Below are 23,023 nucleotides of genomic sequence, written 5' to 3' on the forward strand. Positions count from 1 at the left end.
AGCATCTGCAACCAGTTTGAGTTTGCATCAGGGGCAAACTCTTGTTCTTCCAGCACAGCAAGACGCCTGTAAGGGAATGCTGACAGACTGGAACAGTGCAGGCTTCAGGAGTACATGCTGAGGGATTCACTGATGCTCAATGCACCCAGTGTTAAGGCACTGGGGAGAAGGAGCACTGTCTCGGTTCTTTCTGCTTCTGCACATGGAGAGGCAGAGTTGAGTGGGGATACCTCTTGAGTAATGAAAGTGGTAACACCTCAGGGAACCACATGCATGGAATTGGCTCTACGTTTGTGCCTTTTTTCTTTATATTACTGAATATAACCATGAATGTAAAAGTTATATGCAGTTTCTTCCTTTGCATACACTTTATATAAAGAATAAATTTCATTTGTGAAGTTAAAAAGAAGTCTTTCTTCTGAACTCTATAAAGTTAAGCTCATTGCAACCTTTGCTCACAATATCCTAACCTGCACTAAGTCATATTCACAAATTACGCCTGCATTTGCTCACCTATATTAACTCCCAGCTTTTGCCTCGGATTTTGAAATTCAACGTCTGCTTTTCAGATTCTTCCACACTATGTCTCTTCCTCCCTATGTAGTCCTCTCCAGGCCTGTCAATCTCCAGAATAACTGCACCCCTCCAATTCTGGATCTTTACATGTCCCGAGTTCTAAATTACTCTGGTACTAACAGTTCTGCTTTAAGAATAATGGCAGCTCACCTTCTTAAAAAAAACTTCTCCACGGGACAAATTAAAGAGTAAACTAGAAATCCTTAGTATAGTACCTGTTGTTCCTGAAGTGAATAAATAAAGAAAGGCAGAGTTCAAATGGACTGTAGATTGCCACGTTGCTGGCACAGGACTCTCAGGTGCTTTTTCTACTTTATCTGCGAGAGTATCCACTCCTTGGTATACACAACTTTTTGCCATGACCCATACTGATATATTCTTCTCCTTGATGTTTGCAAGAACGTCTTTCACAGCATCAATCAGATCTGCAGATCATGAAAAAAAATTAACACAATTTCTCAGAAATAAAAAATTTAGACATTACTAATCATCTACTGTAAATCTAAGAAAATAACAACTTAAACAGTCTTCTACTGTTTTAGTGTCATTTGATCTATCAACTCACCTTCATTCTGGTAATTATTAAAGAGGCAGAGGAATAGGACAACCATCAAAGGTAGAGCAATGAAAATCAAAATGCACCAGATAGTTGAACTGAAGTAGTTTAGAAGATGTTATAGGGAAGTGCAGAAGTGGGTGGGATGGAGCCCATGGGCGGCATAGTAGTGTGGTGGTTACCACAATGCTCTACCTGGTCCAATTTCCTTGACCGCCTGTAAGGAGTTTGCACGTTCTCCCCGTGAACGTGTGGGATTCCTCCGGGTGCTCCAGTTTCCTCCCACAGTCAAAGACGTACCAGTTGGCAGGTAAATTGGGCATTGTAAGTTCTCCCTTGATTATGCTAGGATTAAATTGGGGGTCGTGCGGCTCATGGGGCCTAGTCCATGCTGTATGCCAATAAATAAAATAGTATCCTCCTAAAAATAATGAAAAAAATGACACCTTAGGAAATGTTGGGTAGGTTCTCTCCAGGAGCTTCAGTTTCCTCCAACAATCCAAAGAGGTGCTGATTGGTTAATTAACTACAATAAATCACCCCTTTATCTAGCTTAATGTCAAAAAGAATTAAAGGAAGCTCAGGGACATGAGTGGGAGAAAATATATCACGTAAATACAGGGAAGTAAGGAAAGGAGGAGTAATCAAGGTTGTATAATTTATATATTCTTTGACAATAAACATACTTTAAATTTTTGAATCATTGAATATAAGTAGGATGGTGATGCACTATCAATTACTCCAAAAGACTGGAAGTAGAGTAAATACTGATAGGCTTTTATTAACAGTAAATGGACCAACGTCCCTGCTGAGTATCTGTCCTGGACTGAGGGAGGAGCAGTGACACAATCGCCTTTATTCAGGGGTCTGTGAGAGAAGCCACGGGAGCAGTCAGCAGAGGGGCGTGTCCAGGCATGTCCAGACAGGTAACCCAGTTACAACCTATATACGCAACACAGATCAGAGTTGCTGGTGAACGCAGCAGACCAGGCAGCATCTCTAGGAAGAGGTACAGTCAACGTTTCAGGCCGAGACCCTTCGTCAGGACTAACTGAAGGAAGAGTTAGTAAGAGATATGAAAGTGGGAGTGGGAGGGGGACATCCAAAATGATAGGAGAAGACAGGAGGGGGAGGGATGGAGCCAAGAGCTGGACAGGTGATTGGCAAAGGGGATATGAGAGGATCATGGGACAGGAGGCCCAGGGAGAAAGACAAGGGGGGGGGTAAACCCAGAGGATGGGCAAGGGGTATAGTCAGAGGGACAGAGGGAGGAAAAGGAGAGTGAGAGAAAGAATGTGTGTATAAAAATAAATAACGGATGGGATACGAGGGGGAGGTGGGGCATTAGCGGAAGGTAGAGAAGTCAATGTTCATGTCATCAGGTTGGAGGCTACCCAGACGGAATATAAGGTGTTGTTCCTCCAACCTGAGTGTGGCTTCATCTTTACAGTAGAGGAGGCTGTGGATAGACATGTCAGAATGGGAATGGGATGTGGAATTAAAATGTGTGGCCACTGGGAGATCCTGCTTTCTCTGGCAGACAGAGCGTAGGTGTTGAGCAAAGCGGTCTCCCAGTCTGCGTCGGGTCTCGCCAATATATAAAAGGCCACATCCGGAGCACCGGATGCAGTATATCACCACAGCCAACTCACAGGTGAAGTGTTGCCTCGCCTGGAAGGACTGTTTGCGGCCCTGAATGGTGGTAAGGGAGGAAGTGTAAGAGCATGTGTAGCACTTGTTCCGCTTACAAGGGTAAGTGCCAGGAGGGAGATCAGTGGGGAGGGATGGGGGGGACGAATGGACAAGGGAGTTGCGTAGGGAGCGATCCCTGCGGAATGCAGAGAGAGGGGGGGAGGGAAAGATGTGCTTAGTGGTGGGATCCTGTTGGAGGTGGCGGAAGTTATGGAGAATAATATGTTGGACCTGGAGGCTGGTGGGGTGGTAGGTGAGGACCAGGGGAACCCTGTTCCTAGACCCCTGAATGAAAAGCCTCCAGGACGAGGGAGATGTCCTCATTTTTTAAAGAAAGGGGTTTCTCTTCCTCCACCATCAACTCTGCTCTCAAACGCATCTCCCCCATTTCACGCACATCTGCTCTCACTCCATCCTCCCGCCACCCCACAAGGAATAGGGTTCCTGTCCCATGATCCTCTCATATCTCCTTTGCCAATCACCTGTCCAGCTCTTGGCTCCATCCCTCCCTCTCCTGTCTTCTCCTATCATTTTGGATCTCCCCCTCCCCCTCGCACATTCAAATCTCTTACTCACTCTTCCTTCAGTTAGTCCTGACGAAGAGTCTCGGCCTGAAACGTCGACTGTACCTCTTCCTAGAGATGCTGCCTGGCCTGCTGCGTTCACCAGCAACTTTGATGTGTGTTGCTTGAATTTCCAGCATCTGCAGAATTCCTGTTGTTTACAACCGATATATATATATGGTTTACCACAGATGGCAAGGCAGCAAATTGCCTCACCCTTCTTTGTTATGTCTGGTTACACATATAATTCCGTGGAAACCAGATTTAACATTGTACAACACATTTCTAGTTAGACTAAGGATTTCCACAGCAAATTCTGTCTTATAGTAAATTAACAGATAAAATTAATACTGCCTTGTTCCATTTGGAAGCAAATCTGTCGATGCTTAGTTAGCTGAATACATACCTAGTTACACTGTCTTTCCTGCATTTACTACGCTCGCATAGTTTCTCTTTCTAACTTACTGCTGATTACACCACTGGCATTTAGGACAGCATTGAAAGTCCTCCACATCTGTCTCTATAAATGGATTCTTCATTGTTATTTCCAATAACAATTGATTTTTGACCAGTCAGGGTTGCTAGCTCTGAGCTGAACCCACAAACATGGACAACCGGTGGACCACGCTTAGCCTGGCCTCTACTGGCCTATACCTGTTTGGCATGGGTGACAAGGCCCTGACTCCAGCTAACATAGCTCTTCTGATCAGTGAGGCACACAAGTTTGTGGCCCTCTTGGAAGCTTTCTAATAGCATGGTTGAAAATATTTACAGCACTTAGATTGCACAGGTTCTTGAAAGGGGTAGGAATTTATCATGCTTTTCCCATTTATTCCCTTCATCATTCGCAAACAGCCTGACTCTTAGATCTGCATCAGGGCTTCAAAATATATAATCATCAGGACAAACCCATTCAAAACTTTTCTGGAAACTGTTTTGCTATCTATCAAAGCTGTCAAGGTTTCTCAGTGTCTTTAAATCCACTGTTTTAAAAACATCTAAAAACTAGTAATTTGTTGCACACAATTAAAATTCTTTCAAATTTGTAAATGCTCCATCAATCTTCAGTGAGGGAACATTGCCTGCAAATCAGCAACATAGCCTAGTAAGCTAAATAAAGACTTCTACATTCATGCAGAAGCCTCAAATTTTCCAAAATCTATAGGGGTAAAAGCTAGAAACTTCATGCGAAACTTTCAGCATTTTAATAGCAAAATCTAGGCCATCATTTCTCTCAATTACTTGAAAGCTATCATAATGATCAATTCTCATTGGTCAGCATATCAAAGTAAGCAAGGCTGAACATCCAATACCCATTTTGGGAATCTTTTAATGATATGATTTGTAATAGAAATATCATCTAGGGGTGTTGTCGTCAATATTCATGTATCACTTTCTTAATCAAAATATCTAGACAAACCTGAATTTCAAGTAACTTATTACCTAAAGCAACACACATAAAAGTTGCTGGTGAACGCAGCAGGCCAGGCAGCATCTCTAGGAAGAGGTGCAGTCGACGTTTCAGGCCGAGACCCTTCGTCAGGACTAACTGAAGGAAGAGTGAGTAAGAGATTTGAAAGTGGGAGGGGGAGGGGGACATCCAAAATGATAGGAGAAGACAGGAGGGGGAGGGATGGAGCCAAGAGCTGGACAGGTGATAGGCAAAAGGGATATGAGAGGATCATGGGACAGGAGGTCCGGGAAGAAAGACAAGGGGGGGGACCCAGAGGATGGGCAAGGGGTATATTCAGAGGGACAGAGGGAGAAAAAGGAGAGTGAGAGAAAGAATGTGTGTATAAAAATAAGTAACAGATGGGGTACGAGAGGGAGGTGGGGCATTAGCGGAAGTTAGAGAAATTGATGTTCATGCCATCAGGTTGGAGGCTACCCAGACGGATATAAGGTGTTGTTCCTCCAACCTTAGTGTGGCTTCATCTTTACAGTAGAGGAGGCCGTGGATAGACATGTCAGAATGGGAATGGGATGTGGAATTAAAATGTGTGGCCACTGGGAGATCCTGCTTTCTCTGGCGGACAGAGCGTAGATGTTCAGCAAAGCGGTCTCCCAGTCTGCGTCGGGTCTCGCCAATATATAAAAGGCCACATCGGGAGCACCGGACGCAGTATATCACCCCAGTCGACTCACGGGTGAAGTGTTGCCTCACCTGGAAGGACTGTTTGGGGCCCTGAATGGTGGTAAGGGAGGAAGTGTAAGGACATGTGTAGCACTTGTTCCGCTTAACAGCTTTTCTTCTTCTTCAAAAATCTCCTTCTTAAGCCCACCCTCCGCCACCTCCAGTTTAAATTCCATGCAGAATATTTTGGAGGATCAAGAACCAAGAACCAAGAACATCAGCTGGCAGAAATCTATAATTGCATGCTTGATACATCAGCCAGATAAACTGCGAGAAGAATGGGCATTATTCAGGGGACAACAGCGAACATCCCAAATACAAAAGCATGAAGGTAGAGATCCAAGATGTTCAAGAGGACCTCAATCAATGGTTATCCATTGTAACTGAGTGAGGTGTGCATGTCAGTGGACCAATGTTAATTAAAAATCAAGTCAGGGGAGCTAGCTGAGAAGCTGGTCATGAAGATTTTGTCTTGATGGAAATGTTGACACCACATTAAATTCAAGAAAGTATACAGTGAGAAAGGTAGTGCTGATTCTGTGTGTGCAGAAACATGGAAATCTACAAAATTCCCTGACTTGCTTCCAAAATTTTGAGCAGATGATATCTACAATGCTGATTAGAGGCCATTTTTTAAAAATATTGTGGCACACCGAACAGTTCCCTTGGCTACAAACAAGTAATTAAAATAGGACCGTAAGATATAGCAGCAGAAGTAGGCCATTCAGTCCATTGAGTCTGCTCTGCCATTCAATCATGGGCTGATCCAATTCTTCCAGTCATCCCCACTCCCCTGCGTTCTCCCCATATCCTTTGATGCCCTGGCTACTCAAGAACTCTATTTCTCCCTTAAATGCACCCAATGACTTGGCCTCCACAGCCGCTCGTGGCAACAAATTCCACAGATTTACCACCCTCTGACTGAAGTAATTTCTCTGCATCTCTGTTCTAGATGGACGTCCTTCAATCCTAAAGTCATGCCCTCTTGTCCTAGACTCCCCTACCATGGGAAATAACTTTGCCATATCTAATCTGTTCAGGCCTTTTAACATTTGGAATGTTTCTATGAGATCCCCCTTCATTCTCCTAAACTCCAGGGAATACAGCCCAAGAGCTGCCAGATATTCCTCATATGATAACCCTACCATTCCTGGAATCTCATGAATCTTTTCTGAACCCTTTCCAATGTCAGTATATCCTTCCTAAAATAAGGGGCCCAAAACTGCACACAATACTCCAAGTGTGGTCTCACGAGTGCCTTATAGAGCTTCAACATCACATCCCTGGTCTTATATTCTATACCTCTAGAATGAATAACAACACTGCATTCACCTTCTTCAACACTGACTCAACCTGCAGGTTAACCTTTAGGGTATCCTGCACAAGGACCCGTAAGTCCCTTTGTATCTCTGCATTTTGAATTCTCTCCCCATCTAAATAATAGTCTGCCCATTTATTTCTTCCACCAAAATTTGTGACTATACACTTTCCACTTTCATTTGCCACTACTTTTACCATTCCCCTAAACTATTTAAGTCTCTCTGCAGGCTCCCTGTTTCCTCAACACTACCCGCTCCTCCACCTATCTTTGTATCATCAGCAAATTTAGCCACAAGTCCATTAATATCATAGTCCAGATCACTGACATACATCATAAAAAGCAGCGGTCCCAACACCAACCCCTGTGGAACTCCACTGGAAACTCGCAGCCAGCCAGAATAGGATCCCTTTATTCCCACTCTCTGTTTTCTGCCAATCAGCCAATGTTCCACTCATGCTAATAATTTCCCTGTAATTCCATGGGCTCTTATCTTGCTAAGCAGCCTCATGTGTGGTGCCTTATCAAAGGCCTTCTGAAAATCCAAGTACACCACATCTACTGCATCTCCTTTGTCTACCCTGCTTGTAGTTTCCTCAAAAACTTACAGTAGGTTAGTCAGGCAGGATTTTCCTTTCAGGAAACCGTGCTGGCTTTGGCCTATCTTGTCATGTGCCTCCAGGTACTCTGTAATTTCATCTCTAACAATCGACTCCAACAACTTCCCAACCACTGATGTCAGGCTAACAGGTCTATTGTTTCCTTTCTGCTGCCTCCCACCCTTCTTAACAGCAGAGTAACATTTACAATCTTCCAGTCGTCTGCTATAATGCCAGAATCTATCGATTCTTGGAAGATTATTGTTAATGCCTCTGCAATCTCTCCAGCTACTTCCTTCAGAACCCAAGGGTGCATTCCGTCAGGTCCAGGAGATTTATCCACCCTCAGACCATTAAGCTTCCTCAGCACCTTCTCAGTGGTAATTTTCACTGCACATACTTCACTTCCCTGACACTTTTGCATGTCCGTTATACTGCAGATGTCTTCCACTGTGAAGACTGATGCAAAATACACATTCAGTTCATCTGCCATCTCTGCATCTCTCAATACAGTATCTCCAGCGTCACTTTCTATTGGTCCTGTATCTACCCTCAACTCTCTTTTACCCTTTATATACTTAAAAAAGCTTTCAGTATCTTCTTTGATATTAGTCGCCAGCTTCCTTTCATTATTTATCCTTTCCTTCCTAATGACCTTCTTAGTTTCCTTCTGCAAGTTTTTAAAGGCTTCCCAATCCTCTATCTTCCCACTAGCTTTGGCTTCCTTGTATCCCTCTCTTTTGCTTTTACTTTGGCTCTGACTTTACTTGTCAGTCATGGTAGTGTCCTTCTTTCATTTGAAAATTTCTTCTTATTTGGAATATACCTGTCTTGCACTTCCCGCATTTTTCGCAGAGGTCCAGCCATTGCTGCTCTGCTGTCCTTCCTGCTGGTGTCACTGTCCAGTCAAATTTGGCCAGTTCCCCTCTCATGCCAGTGTAATTTCCTTTACTCCACTAAAATACCGACACAATTTAGCTTCTCCTCAAATTTCAAAGTGAACTCGATCATACTGCTTAAGCTCTCTTATCACCCTCCGGATCATTGCACAATACCCAATCCAGGACAGCCACTTTCATGTTAAAATCCCCAATGATTATCATGACTTTGCCCTTCTGACATGCCTTTTCTATCCCCTGCTGCAATTTGTAATCCACATCCCGGCTGCTGTTTGGAGGCCTGTATACAACTGCCAAGAGGGGCCTTTTACCCTTGCCATTTCTTAACTCAAACCATGGAGACTCTACACCTTCCCATCCAATGTCATCCCTTCCTAATGATTTAATATCATTTCTTATAAACAGGGCCACACCATCCCCTTTGCCTACTAACCTATCTTTCTGATACACCATATATCCTTGGACGTTCAGCTCCCAATGGCAGCCATCCTTGAGACAAATTTCAGAGATAACCACATCGTCATACTTGCCAATCTGTAGGTGAATTTTAAATCGTCCATTTTATTTTTTATGCTGCGTGCATTCAAAGATAACACTTTCAGCCCAGTATTTGTTGCTTTATGTTGTAAATCATCTCACTGGCTGTGATTATGCCTCATCTTCTGCCTGTCCTTCCTATCATCTGTGTTGCATGCTATCTTTGATTTATTTGTTTTCCCCTTCCTCAGTCCTATCACTCTGGTTCCCATCCCCTGGCCAAATTAGTTGAAACCCTCCCTAACAGCTCTATTAAACCTGCATGCTAGGATATTGGACCCCTTTGGGTTCAGATGTAACATATCCTTTTTGTACAGGTTGTACCTCCTCCAGAAGAGGACCCAATGATCCAGGAACCCAAAGCCATGCCCCCTACACCAGTCTCTCAACCATGCATTAATATGCCTGATCATGCTATTCTTGATTTCATTAGCATGTGGCACAGGCAGCAGTCCTGAGATTACTACCCTGGAGTTCCTGCTTTTCAGCTTCCTACCCAACTCCCTGAATTCTCTCTTCAGGACCTCCTCCCTTTTTCTACCTATGTCACTGGTACCAATGTGTGCCAAGACTTCAGGCTGTTCATCCTCTCTCTTCAGAATACTCTGCACCCGATCCAAGACATCCCGTACCCTGGCACCTAGGAGACAACACACCATGCGGGTATCTCTATCAGGTTAAAAAAAATGGATCACATAATGAATCAATGATATAAAACCCCTTCCCTGGTCCCTGCCGCTCTGGAGGAAGCAACCCAAGTTTGTCCAACGCCTTCTTATAGCGCACGCCCTCTAAATCAGGTAGCATCCTAGCCAACCTCTCCAGCATTCTCTTCAAAGCTTTGCCATCCTTCCTGTAAACAGGGCAACCAGAACTGAATGTAGTGCTCAGTTTTGCAACCTAACTAGAGTTTTATGAAGCTATAACTTCCCAACTCTTGAACACAGTCTTTAACTAATAAAGACAAGCATGACATGTATCTTCTTTACCCACCTATTAACCTGTGCAGCCACTTCCAGCAAGCTGTGGACTTGGACCCCAAGACCGCTCTGCATAACACTATTAAGAGTCTTGCCATCAACAGTGTACTATCACCATACATTTTATCTCCCAAGCACACCACTCCACATTTGACCAGGCTAAATGCCATGTGTGTTTGCTCTGCCAATTTTTGCAACTGATTTACATCCTACTGTATCCTTTGCCAGTTTTCTGTACTATCCACAACATTGCCAATCTTCATATCATCTGCAAACTTACTAACCCAGCCATTTATAATTTCATCCAGGTTGTACCACAAACAGCAGAGGTCCCTGTGAAATACCAGTCACAGACCTTCAGCCAAACTAAATCCCATCGAACATTACCCTCTGTCTTCTATGGGCAAGCCAATCCTGAATCCAATTTACAGTGGATTCCAGGCCTCTTAAACTTCTGGATGAGCCTCCAATGAGGGACCTTGTCAAACCCCTTACTAAAATCCAAGTAGACAACATCCACTGATATACCTTCATTAAATGATCTCAATCACCTCCTCAAAAGCACAATCATTTGTAATATAATTGCAATGTAACTGAATGGATGTAGAGATAAACCCAGTTTAACAGCAGTGATGTGCAAAGTTCTTGAAGCAATAATGATGGACAAACAAGTGTGTATTGAGTAGCTAAAGCCAGCTCAGAATTTTTAAAATCTTGTTTATCCCACTGGATGGATTTTAGTATTAGAAAGAGAAATGCAGTTGCTGTGAAATATAGGGATTTTCAAATGGTGTTTCATAAAATAGAATTGCCATCAATATTAACATTCTGGTGAAAAAGAGGCATTACAATCCATCTGGATAGAAAATTCACCAAATATTGGGCTGACTGGAAGTATACAGAGAAGTTTCCCTTTGGTCAGTACAAGGACCGCTGTCATTTTTCCAAATGTTTATCAATGACTTTGACTTGAGTATACAGGATACTATCTTCAAGTGTGGTGAATTCCAGTTAATTGGGACACACTGGGACTATTTTGGCCAAACTAAGCGGCTGCCCCAATGAGCCAGAGTTTGATGGAAATAGCTAAAAAGGTATAAAAAAGAAAGTACTATTCAATTAAGTAACAAAGTATGTATTTAAGTGAAATACACAAACTATTGATATACTACAGTGGTATAAAACTGTGTATTAGTTCGTAACAGTTACTGATGGAAGAATTCTTCTGGTATATGCTGCCATGTATTGTCTGTCCAGGGAGGGGTATCACCACTAGAGAAGGGGCTTGTTATGCAATGTCCATTCTGGGACAGTTCACTCACTTTTGGCCCCTATCAGGCACTCAGCTCTCACCTGTAGCTCCAAATAGCCGTTTGCACGTTACAGCAGCCACACCACAGTACACCGCATCGACAGGCTGGCTAAACAAGGTGAGGGCTGTCGGCAGGCCTTGTACCCCGGTGAAATAAGGACATGCCAGTCCTATCAAGTAAGGTCGGCTCCAGTGGATTGGGCAGATCCAGTGAGATGCAGTGACCAAGAAGGCAGCTCTACAACGCTTTGAGGAGAGCAAGAGGCATGATAAGGTACAGAAGTCATGATTATCCACTGCAAAAAATGAAGACACCAGTTTGGAACAACTACATGTACCACTGGACCTAGACTTCTGAGGTCAAGAGGGTGAAACTATCCCAGTGCAATGGATTTTGCACTTTAAACACTCTCCCACACAAGTTTCATCATCATCGTCGATAGACAACCAACACGCTGTCGTGTTCTTTTGATTGACTGTAAAGGAACAAGATTACCACAGGCACCCTGTGCAGATAAAGGATTGTCTTCACACAATGCTTTCAATGATTGCAACCTCCAAATCTTCATTGACATTGCAACATTTAAGGTGATTGTCAATACCTTCAAATTCTTCATAGTACCTAACTTGCTGAAGTAGTGAAATCATTTCACTTTCACTTCTGGCTGTTTCTGGATCTCCAAGCCTGAATGCTTGAAACCGCAGCAAACAAAACAATTCTAAATTGTCTTACAGCTTATTTCTCGTCAACTATCCGTGACAAAAATCACAGCTTGTTGAACACAAATGCACACAGCTAATGCTATTTAAAAACTATTCACTCTAAGCACAGTGCAGTGTCTAACGGCCACACAAATTTTGTATGATGGACGGTAGTTAGAAACTGCTCGGCCACAGTCTCCCTTCCAATTAGGCGGCATAGTGTCCCAAATAAATGAAGACAATCCCTGCTATGTTCTCAATTAACTTTTGTTCCTTAAAAGTTGTCCCAGATAAGTAATTACCCTGATTGATTGATAGACCAATTAACCAGAATTCACTCTGTGTCAATGACAATAATTATGGAAACAAAGCGATCTGTAAAGTGGTTAGTGAAAAATGTCATTGAATACTAATACTAAAATGTACAGATACTTGGCAAATCAAATTTAATGCTGAAAAGTGGGTGTGTTATATTTTAGTTGGTTGAACAAGAAAACCAATAAACTGGAAAATACAACTATAGGTTTACTAGAATAGGTAGAGCGCATGTAGTGTCTGTTGGAGGTGTCATGGTCCAGTCCGTGAAGTCCGGATTCCGGTTCACGGTCCAGTCCATCGTTCCTTATTCCAGGTTTTCTGGTTTTCCCTTTTTCTGTTGGCTGCTCTAATTGAGGCAGCTGATTCACATTTTGGGCTGGCTACATAAATAGCTCCTTGGTTCAGCTTCAGTTACTTAGGGATTTAGAATATATGTTTAGTGCACATTCCAGAGCAGAAGGTGGTGGTAATGCACCATTAAGCTGGATGCCAACTGCCGTAAAGCAAGATACAGACAGACAGTTTCAGTTGCTTGTCATGATAAATGATATCTTTGATCAGGTAGGGACAGGATTTGGCAAATCATTGTTTGCAGAGGATGGTGCAATCTGGAAAAGAGGAAGAAACATCAAGTATATATTAAGGCAAGTACAAAAGGCTTTAAGATCAGTTGAAAACTGGGCTAATAAATGGGGTTTCAGAATTTCTGCTTCTAAGTTGAAATATATCATTTTTGGCTTTAGAAGAAAGATTCCTGATTGTGAATTGTGCCTATATGATTCTCCACTAGAAAAAGTTAAGGTATTCAAGTTTTTAGGTGTCTGGTTTGATGAAAGACTTACTTGGAGGGTTCATATAGATAAAACAATTGGAAAGTGTGAGGAAAGTTTTAAAGGTTATGAGAAGTATTGCTGGATGTGACTGGGGAATGAGAAGTATTGCTGGATGTGACTGGGGAGCAGGGTGGGAAACTACTTAATAAATCTAGCTATGATTAGTCATAGTCATACTTTATTGATCCTGGGGGAAATTGGTTTTTGTAACAGTTGCACCATAAATAATTAAATAGTAATATGTAAATTATGTGAGGAAATAAGTCCAGGACCAGCCTATTGGCTCAGGGTGTCTGACTCTCCAAGGGAGGAGTTGTAAAGTTTGATGGCCACAGGCAGGAATGACTTCCTATGTCACTCTGTGTTGCATCTCAGTGGAATGAGCCTCTGGCTGAATGTACTCCTGTGCCCAACCAGTACATTATGTAGTGGATGGGAGACATTGTCCAAGATGGCATGCAACCTGGACAGCATCCTCTTTTCAGACACCACTGTCAGAGTCCAGTTCCTCCCCACAATATCACTGGCCTTACGAATGAGTTTGTTGATTCTGTTGGTGTCTGCTGCCCCAGCACACAACAGCAAGTATGATCGCATAGCGCACTAGCCACCACAGACTTGTAGAACATCCTCAGCATCGTCCAACGGATGTTAAAGGACCTCAGTCTCCTCAGGAAATGGAGATGGCTCTGACCCTCCTTGTAGACAGCCTCAGTGTTCTTTGACCAGTCCAGTTTATTATCAATTCGTATCCCCAGGTATTTGTAATCCTCCACCATGTCCACACTGACCCCCTGGATGGAAACAGGGGTCACTGGTGCCTTGGCTCTCCTCAGGTCTACCACCAGCTCCTTAGTCTTTTTCACGTTAAGCTGCAGATAATTCTGCTCACACCATGTGACAAAGTTTCCTATCGTAGCCCTGTACTCAACCTCATCTCCCTTGCTGATGCATCCAACTATGGCAGTCATCCAAAAACTTCTGAAGATGACAAGACACTGTGCAGTAGTTGAAGTCCGAGGTGTAAATCGTGAAGAGAAAGGGAGACAAGACAGTCCCCTGTGGAGCCCCAGTCTGCTGATCACTCTGTTGGGACACACAGTGTTGCAAGCACACGTACTGTGGTCTGCCAGTCAGTTATTAGATCAGTTATAGATTATGGTTGTATTGCTTATGGTTCTGCTGCTATGGCAGTGCATGGAAAACTAGACACTGTGCAGTCCAAAGCACTTAGACTCTGTTGTAGAGCTTTTAGAACAACATCGGTCCTGGCATTATGTGTGGAGATGGGAGAAATGCCTCTACATTTTAAGACGAATTCAGCTGGCCCTGCAGTATTGGATAAAACTAAATAGATTCAATCACAGCTGTTCACCAAAGTGCCTTGCAGGGGAAGTCGGAGTGCCAAAGTAAAATTAAAAGATATCCATTTTTAGATTTGGTTAATAACTGGGCTGTGAAATTGAAAGTGACTGAGGAAGACATAGTTGACCAAATTTGCTTTAAGTGGCAGGAGGATTAGAAAAATGAATTAAGGGGCAGGCATTATTTTTCTAGTCACCCACTAGTTAAAAAGGTCTCAGAGATATGGTGAAATTTACAAGACTTGGGTTGGGGCATTGTATGTTAAACTATTATTTAAAGATAATAGGAAAGCATCCTACTAGATTATGTGACTGTGGTAGTCCAGAGACAGTCCAGCATGTTTTGCTGAGCTGTAATCGATACAAAATTGAAAGAAGCATGTTGTTCAAGAGGCTATCTGGCTTAAATTTATTTTGCTTTTCTATTAAATCTTTGTTTGGCCATCAAGAGAATCAACATCTGATTGAAGAGTTTATTATTCAGTTTATAAGTGAGACTAGTTTATATTCAAGAATTTGAGTTCCTTTAAGTTCTATAATTAATTATACATTGGTGGTGACAGTGATTCAGATTCAGTTGCTGGGGGTCCAGGAGTTGGAAAGCTGGGGCTGGCTGCATGATGAATGTGGCAGGTGTTGGTTTGATGCTGGGTTGACAGGCATTTGGGCTGTTGATTGAGTGGGTGGGTACTTTGGCGTGGAGGAGCCTAGTAGTTTGGAAAGGGTTAGTTTGTGGCCTACGGCTGCAAAAAGGCGGGGGGGGGGGTGTTGAGATTGAAGGAGGAGGGTGGGAGACTGTGGAATACTCCAAAAGTAAGGGTAGCCAAAAAAGGGGTGCATCAAGTGAAAGACCTGAAGTAATGGGGAACAACAAATTGAGGAAAATGGGTGAATTGGAGGAATTTATAGTTCTGCATAAAATTAAAGGTCAGAAGGAAGGGGGAGGAGGGTTTAGAGCCCTTAATCCTTTGAAACTGGCAGCAGCATTAGAGAACCAAATAGGTAAAGGATTCCAGGCCAAGATTTTGTCTGAAAATTTGTTGCAAAGATATTGACCAGTATAACAGTGCTAAAATGGTGGGAAAATTGGTTGTGAAAGTGAAGTGTATTACTCCGAAAGGAAGGGAGTTAAGGGGGTAGTGTATGGTATTTGGTCTGGCATGACTGAAAAGGAAATTTTGGACAATATTGAAGGTGGTCAGGTGATTGAAGCCAGACGGTTAAAATCGAGAGAAGGTGGTAATTGGGATTTCCCTGTTCCTCTGGTTTTTGCAGGTGATGATCTTCCAACTAGAGTCTATCTTGGGTGCATGTGTTATCAAGTTAGAGGATACATTAGGCCTCCCTTACGCTGTTATAATTGCCAGAGATTTGGACATGTTGCTGGTTCAGGTCAAGGTAATAGAAGATGTATGAAGTGTGGAGAGGATCATGATATTAAAGCATGTAAGGCAGTGGTGCCTAAATGCAGTAACTGTGGAGGGGTCCATACAGCAGCGTTCAGAGGATGTGAGTATTTTAGTAAGGCAAAGCAGATGTTAGTATCCAACAAAAAATATCATATGCTGAGGCAGTAAAGAAAGTTGATAGAGAGCAAAGAATAAATAATCACTAAATACCTCCCAGTTGTCGGGATCAGAGAGTACAGAGGAGCTTTATATGTATGAAGAGGCCAATAATTAGTATTTGGATGTTTTTAATATTACAATGGAATGCAAGAAGTTGATCTGCAAATGGTCAAGAATTAAAAAGATTTGTTGGAACTTCTAAAGACAAACCTGATTTGATCTGTATACAGGAGACATGGCTAAAGCCTCATTTAGATTTTGTGATCCCTGGATATGATAGTTTGAGAGCTGACAGAATGGGTAAAACTGGTGGAGGGTGTGCAACTTTCATAAAAACAGGACTCCAGTTTAGAAGACTTGATTTTAAATCTAACCTTGAAATCGTGGCTGTGGAGGTTTGGAGCTCTCGTGGTCAAATAACTTTGATTAACTTTTATAATCCAGGTACAGGTGTCCCCTGTTTTTTGAAAGTTCACTTTACGAAACCTCACTGTTACAAAAGACAGAAGGTGTTTTCACTGTTACAATAAAAGGCAGCACGTGCCCCGAGCAGCCACTCTCCCCCGGATTTGGAACAACATTCTTGCCGGCATTGCTTAAACACGTACCTGTGAGCAGCCGTTAGCAAGATGAGTTCTAAGGTACTGGAAAAGCCTAAAAGAGCTCGTAAGGGTGTTACACTTGGTGTAAAACTGGACATAATTGAGCGTTTCGATCGTGGTGAACGAAGCAAGGACAAAGTGAGTTTGGCTTGTGGAAGTTGACGAAGATGATGTTGAAGAGGTTTTGGCATCCCATGACCAAGAACTGATAGATGAAGAGCTGATGCAGTTGGAAGAGGAAAGGATAACAATCGAAACCGAATGCAGTAGCGAACGGACCGAAAGTGAAGTCATCCAGGAACTGAATGTGAAGCAACTGAGATTTTTGCTGCAATGATAAAGTACGACTTTATTTTGAAAGGGTACGTAGATTTTAGGGCAAATTTGTAAGATGGTTTGAGCACTTACAAAGAACTGTATGATCTAAAAATGGGCGAGGCAAAGCAGTCAAGCAAGCCTTCCACATCAGCCACAGCAGACGATGAACCTCGACCTTCGACATCAAGGCAGGCAGACATAGATGATGACCTGCCTGCCCTGATCGATGAGATGACACCCCAGTGTCCCACCACCCCAACCCCCGGGTCGCGAACGGCTACATTGCTGTGGAGAATGCAACAGTAGACAGGACGCACCCAACACATCTTTAAGAAAAAAGCCGAAATAAGTAAGCTAATTAGTTAGGTGCTGCCCAGCAGTAAATGTTGGCCCAGATCAGAGGCGATTGCCAACTGCGTCATCTCTGATCTGGGCCGACATTTACATGCTAGGCGACACCTAATTAATTAGCTTGTTGATTTCAGCTTTTTTCTTAAAGATGTGCTGGGTGCATCCCGGCTACCGCTGTACCCCTGCATGCTTCGCAGATTGATTATCGGTCAGTGGTCTGGAGGGTGAGGACCACTGCACCACCCCAACCTCCAACGACTCAGCCTAACACAGCATCAGTGTGCTCGGCGCTGTCTTCCCAATTCCAGTAAGCGATACTACGTTTGTACATTGTACATACATTATTTCTACTTCATATAGGCTGTGTATTTTTATGCATTATTTGGTATGATTTGGCAGCATCATAGCTTAAACGTTACTGGCGAGAGTGCTTCTGCCGAGAGCACTTGCGGGAGAAAAAGGAGAGAAAGAATGTTTGTATATAAATAAATAACGGATGGGGTACGATGGGGAGGTGGGGCATTAGTGGAAGTTAGAGAAGTCAATGTTCATGCCATCAGTTTGGAGGCTACCCAGACAGAATATAAGGTGTTGTTCCTCCAACCTGGGTGTGGCTTCATCTTTACAGTAGAGGAGGCCATGGATAGACATATCAGAATGGGAATGGGATGTGGAATTAAAATGTGTGGCCACTGGGAGATCCTGCTTTCTCTGGCGGACAGAGCGTAGGTGTTCAGCAAAACAACACCTTGTATTCCATCTGGGTAGCCTCCAACCTGATGGCATGAACATTGACTTCTCTAACTTCCGCTAATGCCCCACCTCCCCCTCGTACCCCATCCGTTATTTATTTATATACACACATTCTTTCTCTCTCCTTTTTCTTCCTCTCTCCCTCCGACTATACCCCTTATCCATCCTCTGGGTTTCCCCCCTCCCCCTTTTCCTTCTCCCTGGGCCTCCTGTCCCATGAACCTCTCATATCCCTTTTGCCAATCACCTGTCCAACTCCATCCCTCCCCCTCCTGTCTTCTCCTATCATTTTGGATTTCCCCCTCCCCCTCTCAAATCTCTTTCTAGCTCTTCCTTCAGTTAGTCCTGACGAAGGGTCTCGGCCCGAAACGTCGACTGCACCTCTTCCTAGAGATGCTGCCCGGCCTGCTGCGTTCACCAGCAACTTTGTGTGTTGCTTGAATTTCCAGCATCTGCAGAATTCCTTGTGTTTGCATTTTTAAACATATACGGCGTCAGTTTCAGTTTCATCTTTGTGTTGGAGACCACGTGCGAGCTCCTCTTTTAGCGAGTGTCTCCAGCCGCCCTGAGTAGCGGGCAAGGGGGTTGCGTCAAACTCCCATCGGGCTTGAGCCGACCCCACGTTTGAAATTGAAAAGCCGGCACGCGCTCTGCCCCAACCGCCACTTCCTTAACAGAAACCACATTAATATTTTAACTTCAAATACATTCTTATGAACTTATGGCGTTGCTTCTATAATGTTTCTTTGTGGGTAGAAACAGAGTTCTTCATGGTTATGCTGCACACATGGCACCCACCTTCACACCTTCTCGATCCAAGATGCCGTGAAACTGGAGGTGACGTCATCACATGCCGCGATATACCATAGACAATGAATTTAACTTTGTTAAACTGTAACATAATTATCAACCTTTAACTTGATAACTAGAAAATAGTTGCAAACAAATCACTTAAAGCATAGACCCAACAAAGTCAAATAAATGCCTTAAGGGCAACACACAGAATGTTTAATTGGATCAAAGATTTCCTTAAGGAAAGGACAATTCAAGTAAGAATAGGCAGAACAAGCTCCAAGTCAGTTAAAATTGGTGGTGGTGATGGTGTAATCTGTCTGTGTCCACACCTTCACTAGGTAGGTCCAGCCATTTGCCACTACCTAGTGTTGGGAACTGTCTCGTCATGTTCAGCATTCTGTGTACGAGACCTGGCCCTACGTCTTGATCACAAGGAGGGGTTCCAGCTTCGTGTTCTGAGGTTCCTGTTTCCCAAGACCACGTCACGTCTTTGCCTAGTTCCGGAGTCCAAGCCCAAGTCAAGACCCAGGTTCTGGGTTCTTGTTCAGTCTCTGGCTTGTCACGCGCCCGCCTCGAGGAACCCGAGGCTTGTCACGCGCCCGCCTCGAGGAACCCAAGGCTTGTCACGCGCCCGCCTCGAGGAACCCGAGGCTCGTCACGCGATCTGGGATCCGAGCCTGAGTCAGACCCAGGTTTCGGGTCCTTGTCCAGTCTCTGGCTCGGAGTTCTTGTCCAGGTTCCAAGTTCCTAGTTCCTCGTCCAGGTCCCGCTTTCCTAGTCATGTCCTAGCCCTAGTCTGTATTCTTGTTCCAGCTCCTAGTCTGCATCCAGTCCAGTCTCTAGTCAAGTCCTGTTCCTAGTACTTCAGTGTCTGTGTCTTGCATTTGGGTCTACCACCAGCGCCCCACCCTTATGACAGGAAGTAGCAGGACAATTTGAGAAATAGCTCAGAGAAAGATAATGGCCAAGCAAACAGAAGCATTCAGATGAGAACTTGTGTTTGGATATTGATTTTGAGACCTTGCTGCTCTTGAAATGCATGAAATCTCTGTCATGGATGCAACTTAGTTCACATTCTTCCACTTAATTGCTTCATGGGCCTAGCTCAAGGACTTGTTTAGCTATAAGTAAAATTTTAAAAATTAAATTTTAAATTTTTCTTAACTAAAAGTAAAATTAACCTAATGACGCCAGCAGCTGCAATACAGGTCTAGTATAAAGTGTTAGAACTCTGAATGAGTAACAGTCTCCTGGCATCAAGCCTTAGGCACATAATCTAACCTACAACTTCTGGTACCTTTCAAGTGAAATGTTGCAATAAAATTTCACCTGCCCTCTTGATCATTTGAATATGGTCTTCTGGCATAAACGAGCTGAGTCAATACATGTTGCCCCCTCATTTATACCCCATTTTTCGGTTTTGTGTGCATTAGTGTATTTAATGTTAGCGTTTATTTTTACCATGTATATTTTTTACTTTAAGCTTTCCACCAACACCTTGGTGTATATGACAGTAATTCTATGTATTTGTGCAAGTTGTTACCAAAACTTAGCCGATCATTTGCCTGAATAAGACATATGTGCAAACAGCTAAACAAATCAGGTTCATTGTCACACTGTGCGGCACAGGTGCAACGAAAAATCTGCTGGCAGGAGGATCACAGGCACGTAGATACAGACAACACAAAACACAAATTACACAAAGAAAATGGGCAAAAACAAGACCTGAACGCAAAGGGACAGACACAAGCAGGGGCAAGTCTAAGGCAGTACAACACAATCGTATTGTTACCCCACCCAGACTTCTAGCGCCTTTGCAAAATACAAGAGCTTGGTGCAAAGCAACAGCTTATTCCTCGGTGCCATCAAGCTCAACTAACACGGAAAATCCAAGCGCTACCTCGGATTCTACTTCTTTTTCTCTCTCAACTTGCATTAATGTCGTGTGAGTGAAATTAATTATGTTAACTTGTGTTTGTAATGTACTATGTTATTTTTATACATACCCTGGGTATGTATGCTTATGACAATCAACTTGAAACCTGAACTTGGAGAGGGGATAGAAGAAAACCCCCTGGCTACCCCATTGTCGGGCGTTGGGAAGTTAAGAAATACACGCCCCTCCTTACCTGCTCCGACTATGAGGGTCTTGGCGCCCGAGTTGTCCAGGCAGTGCAACAGGGACCGTGCATGCAAGGTGGTATTGAGGAACGCTGCGACGCAGCCCAGCTTGCACAAGCCGAACCAAACACACACGAAATCGGGCTCATTGCCCATCAGCAGCGCCACAGTGTCCCCAGCTCGCAACCCGGCCCACGGCTGGGCGCAGACCTGGGCGATCCGGTTGCTCCTTCGGTCCACCTCTCGGTAAGTGAAAGTGCGGCCCTCGTACAGGAGCAAGATCTTGTCCGGGTCCGACTTCGATTGCTGCTCGAGTCGATCGAGCACGGTGGCCACCCTGCCGGTGAAGTAGCCTCGCAGCAGTTTCAAGCTGAAGCTGGCGACCCGGAGCGCCAAGACCGCATCGTACCACAGATTCGGCAACTTGAGCTTTAGTAGCAGAAATACACCCAGTGCTCCAGCCACGGCCGCCGCTACTACCACAGACAGCATAGTGCCCGGGCGTCTGCTCTCGCTCAGCGCACCACTGATCCCTCCTTCCCTGAGCCTCCCTGGTTACTTTGCGATCCCTCGATCCTGCCGGCTCCAATCACGTTACAGATGGAACATCCCTCCTTCCTGTTTTCTCAACTCCCAGTAAATAGAAAGAGCGATGACCAAAAGTGAAAGTAATTCTTTTTCCAGCAACAGATAACGGCGGATATACTGCAAGTGTGGTACAATGCAAAAGAAGTTTAGCACTCGTTCACCAGAAGCATGCAGTCTTTTTCGTAAGCCTGCTTTATTTGAAACTATGCATCTAAATCAAGAGACTGGCATGATTAAAGTTCCATGCACCATAAATAGGCAATGCCATACGTGGAGGTTTATGGAGACTGCTTGCACTATCATGATTTTCTTTTTTTGCACTAAAGTCTCATTTTTGTTCTTTTTTCTCTCTATCTTCACTTGTGTAGATATGTGTGTGTTGTCTATACTACCTGCCTGTGATGTTGCAGAAAGCAAGTTTTCATTGTACCTCTACTTCACCGAACTTGCAGATATGATAATAAATTCAATGAGATGATTTGGGTTCCGTCGAAGCACAATCTGTCACAATGGGGTGCTGGGAACGGACCCAATTACGAGACACAGACATTGAAGTACAAGGAACAGGACTTGACCAGAGTAGGGATGTGACAGGATTCGGAGCAGGGCCAAGAACGCAGACTTGGTCTAGGGAAAGCGGGACCAGGACTAGAAACCATGGACTAGGAGACAAGGCTTGGACTCCGAGCCCGAAACTGGACAAGGACCCAGAACATGGGTCTTGCCTTGGGCTCGGACCCCAGAACCAGGCAAGGACATGACATAGCTTCAGGACAGGACGTGGCTGGGGTCTAGAGGCCTGAGCTTGGAGACAGGCTGGGGTCTTGGCTCTTGAGGCTGGGGTCTTGGGTGGTGAGCTTGGAGGCTGGGGACTTCAGGCTTGAGTTCTTGGAGCTTGGTTGCGGGATCCTCGAGACTTGGGATCCTGAGCTTGTGAAGGCTAATAACTCGGAGGCTGGAATTCGGAGACAGACTGGGAACTGAACATCAGCACAGAGCCGGGACTTGTCCTTTGAAAAACTGGGACTCGTTGTTAACATGACACTAACATGAGACAGGACAGAATATAGGGTAAGTCCCAGCTCTATGTCTAAGACAAGCCAGGACTCAACTTCATGTCCACACCAAGGTGGGACAGGTCCCTCCATCAGGTAATGGCAGAACGGCTGGACTTGCCCAACAGAGGTGAGGACAAGACAGATCCCCCCACAGGGCAATGGCAAAATGGCCTGATTTACCCCACGGAGGCGAGGACAAGAAGAGACAACACCAAAGAACGACAGACAGTTCCATCTCTGCTCCGGGATAGTTCAGAGTCTCAGTTTGGTCAACAAACTCAGCTGGCTATGGAAACGGCCAGATCTTACCTAGCTCAGAGTAGCTGTCAGCCACTCAGCTGGCCTGAGAAACAGCTGAATCCATACCGCAAAGACAGTTCCAACTACTGACAGCAAGGTTCCATGAGGGGATGGTTCCCCAATGGGGCCTAAAGATGGCAATTGGCTGCTCCAGTCTTCTACTGGCAGGTTGCTCCCAGGGGATCT

At 44.2% G+C, this 23,023-nt stretch overlaps 1 protein-coding gene across 1 annotated transcript in view; it reads right to left on the bottom strand.

Moving 5' to 3' along the window:
- Nucleotides 1-21,447, bottom strand: part of LOC134357403 (long-chain fatty acid transport protein 6-like) — an 88,767-nt gene extending 67,320 nt beyond the window's left edge. The window contains exons 1-2 of the mRNA XM_063068952.1: nucleotides 20,900-21,447; nucleotides 792-1,001 (exon numbers count right to left, since the gene is read on the bottom strand). Of these exons, the coding sequence (XP_062925022.1) occupies nucleotides 792-1,001; nucleotides 20,900-21,383 (694 nt within the window). The 5' untranslated portion in view covers nucleotides 21,384-21,447. The remainder of the gene's footprint in view (nucleotides 1-791; nucleotides 1,002-20,899) is intronic.
- Between the last annotated feature and the right edge of the window lie 1,576 nt (nucleotides 21,448-23,023).

The sequence above is a fragment of the Mobula hypostoma genome, chromosome 16, assembly GCF_963921235.1.
Source record: "Mobula hypostoma chromosome 16, sMobHyp1.1, whole genome shotgun sequence".
NCBI lineage: Eukaryota > Metazoa > Chordata > Chondrichthyes > Myliobatiformes > Myliobatidae > Mobula > Mobula hypostoma.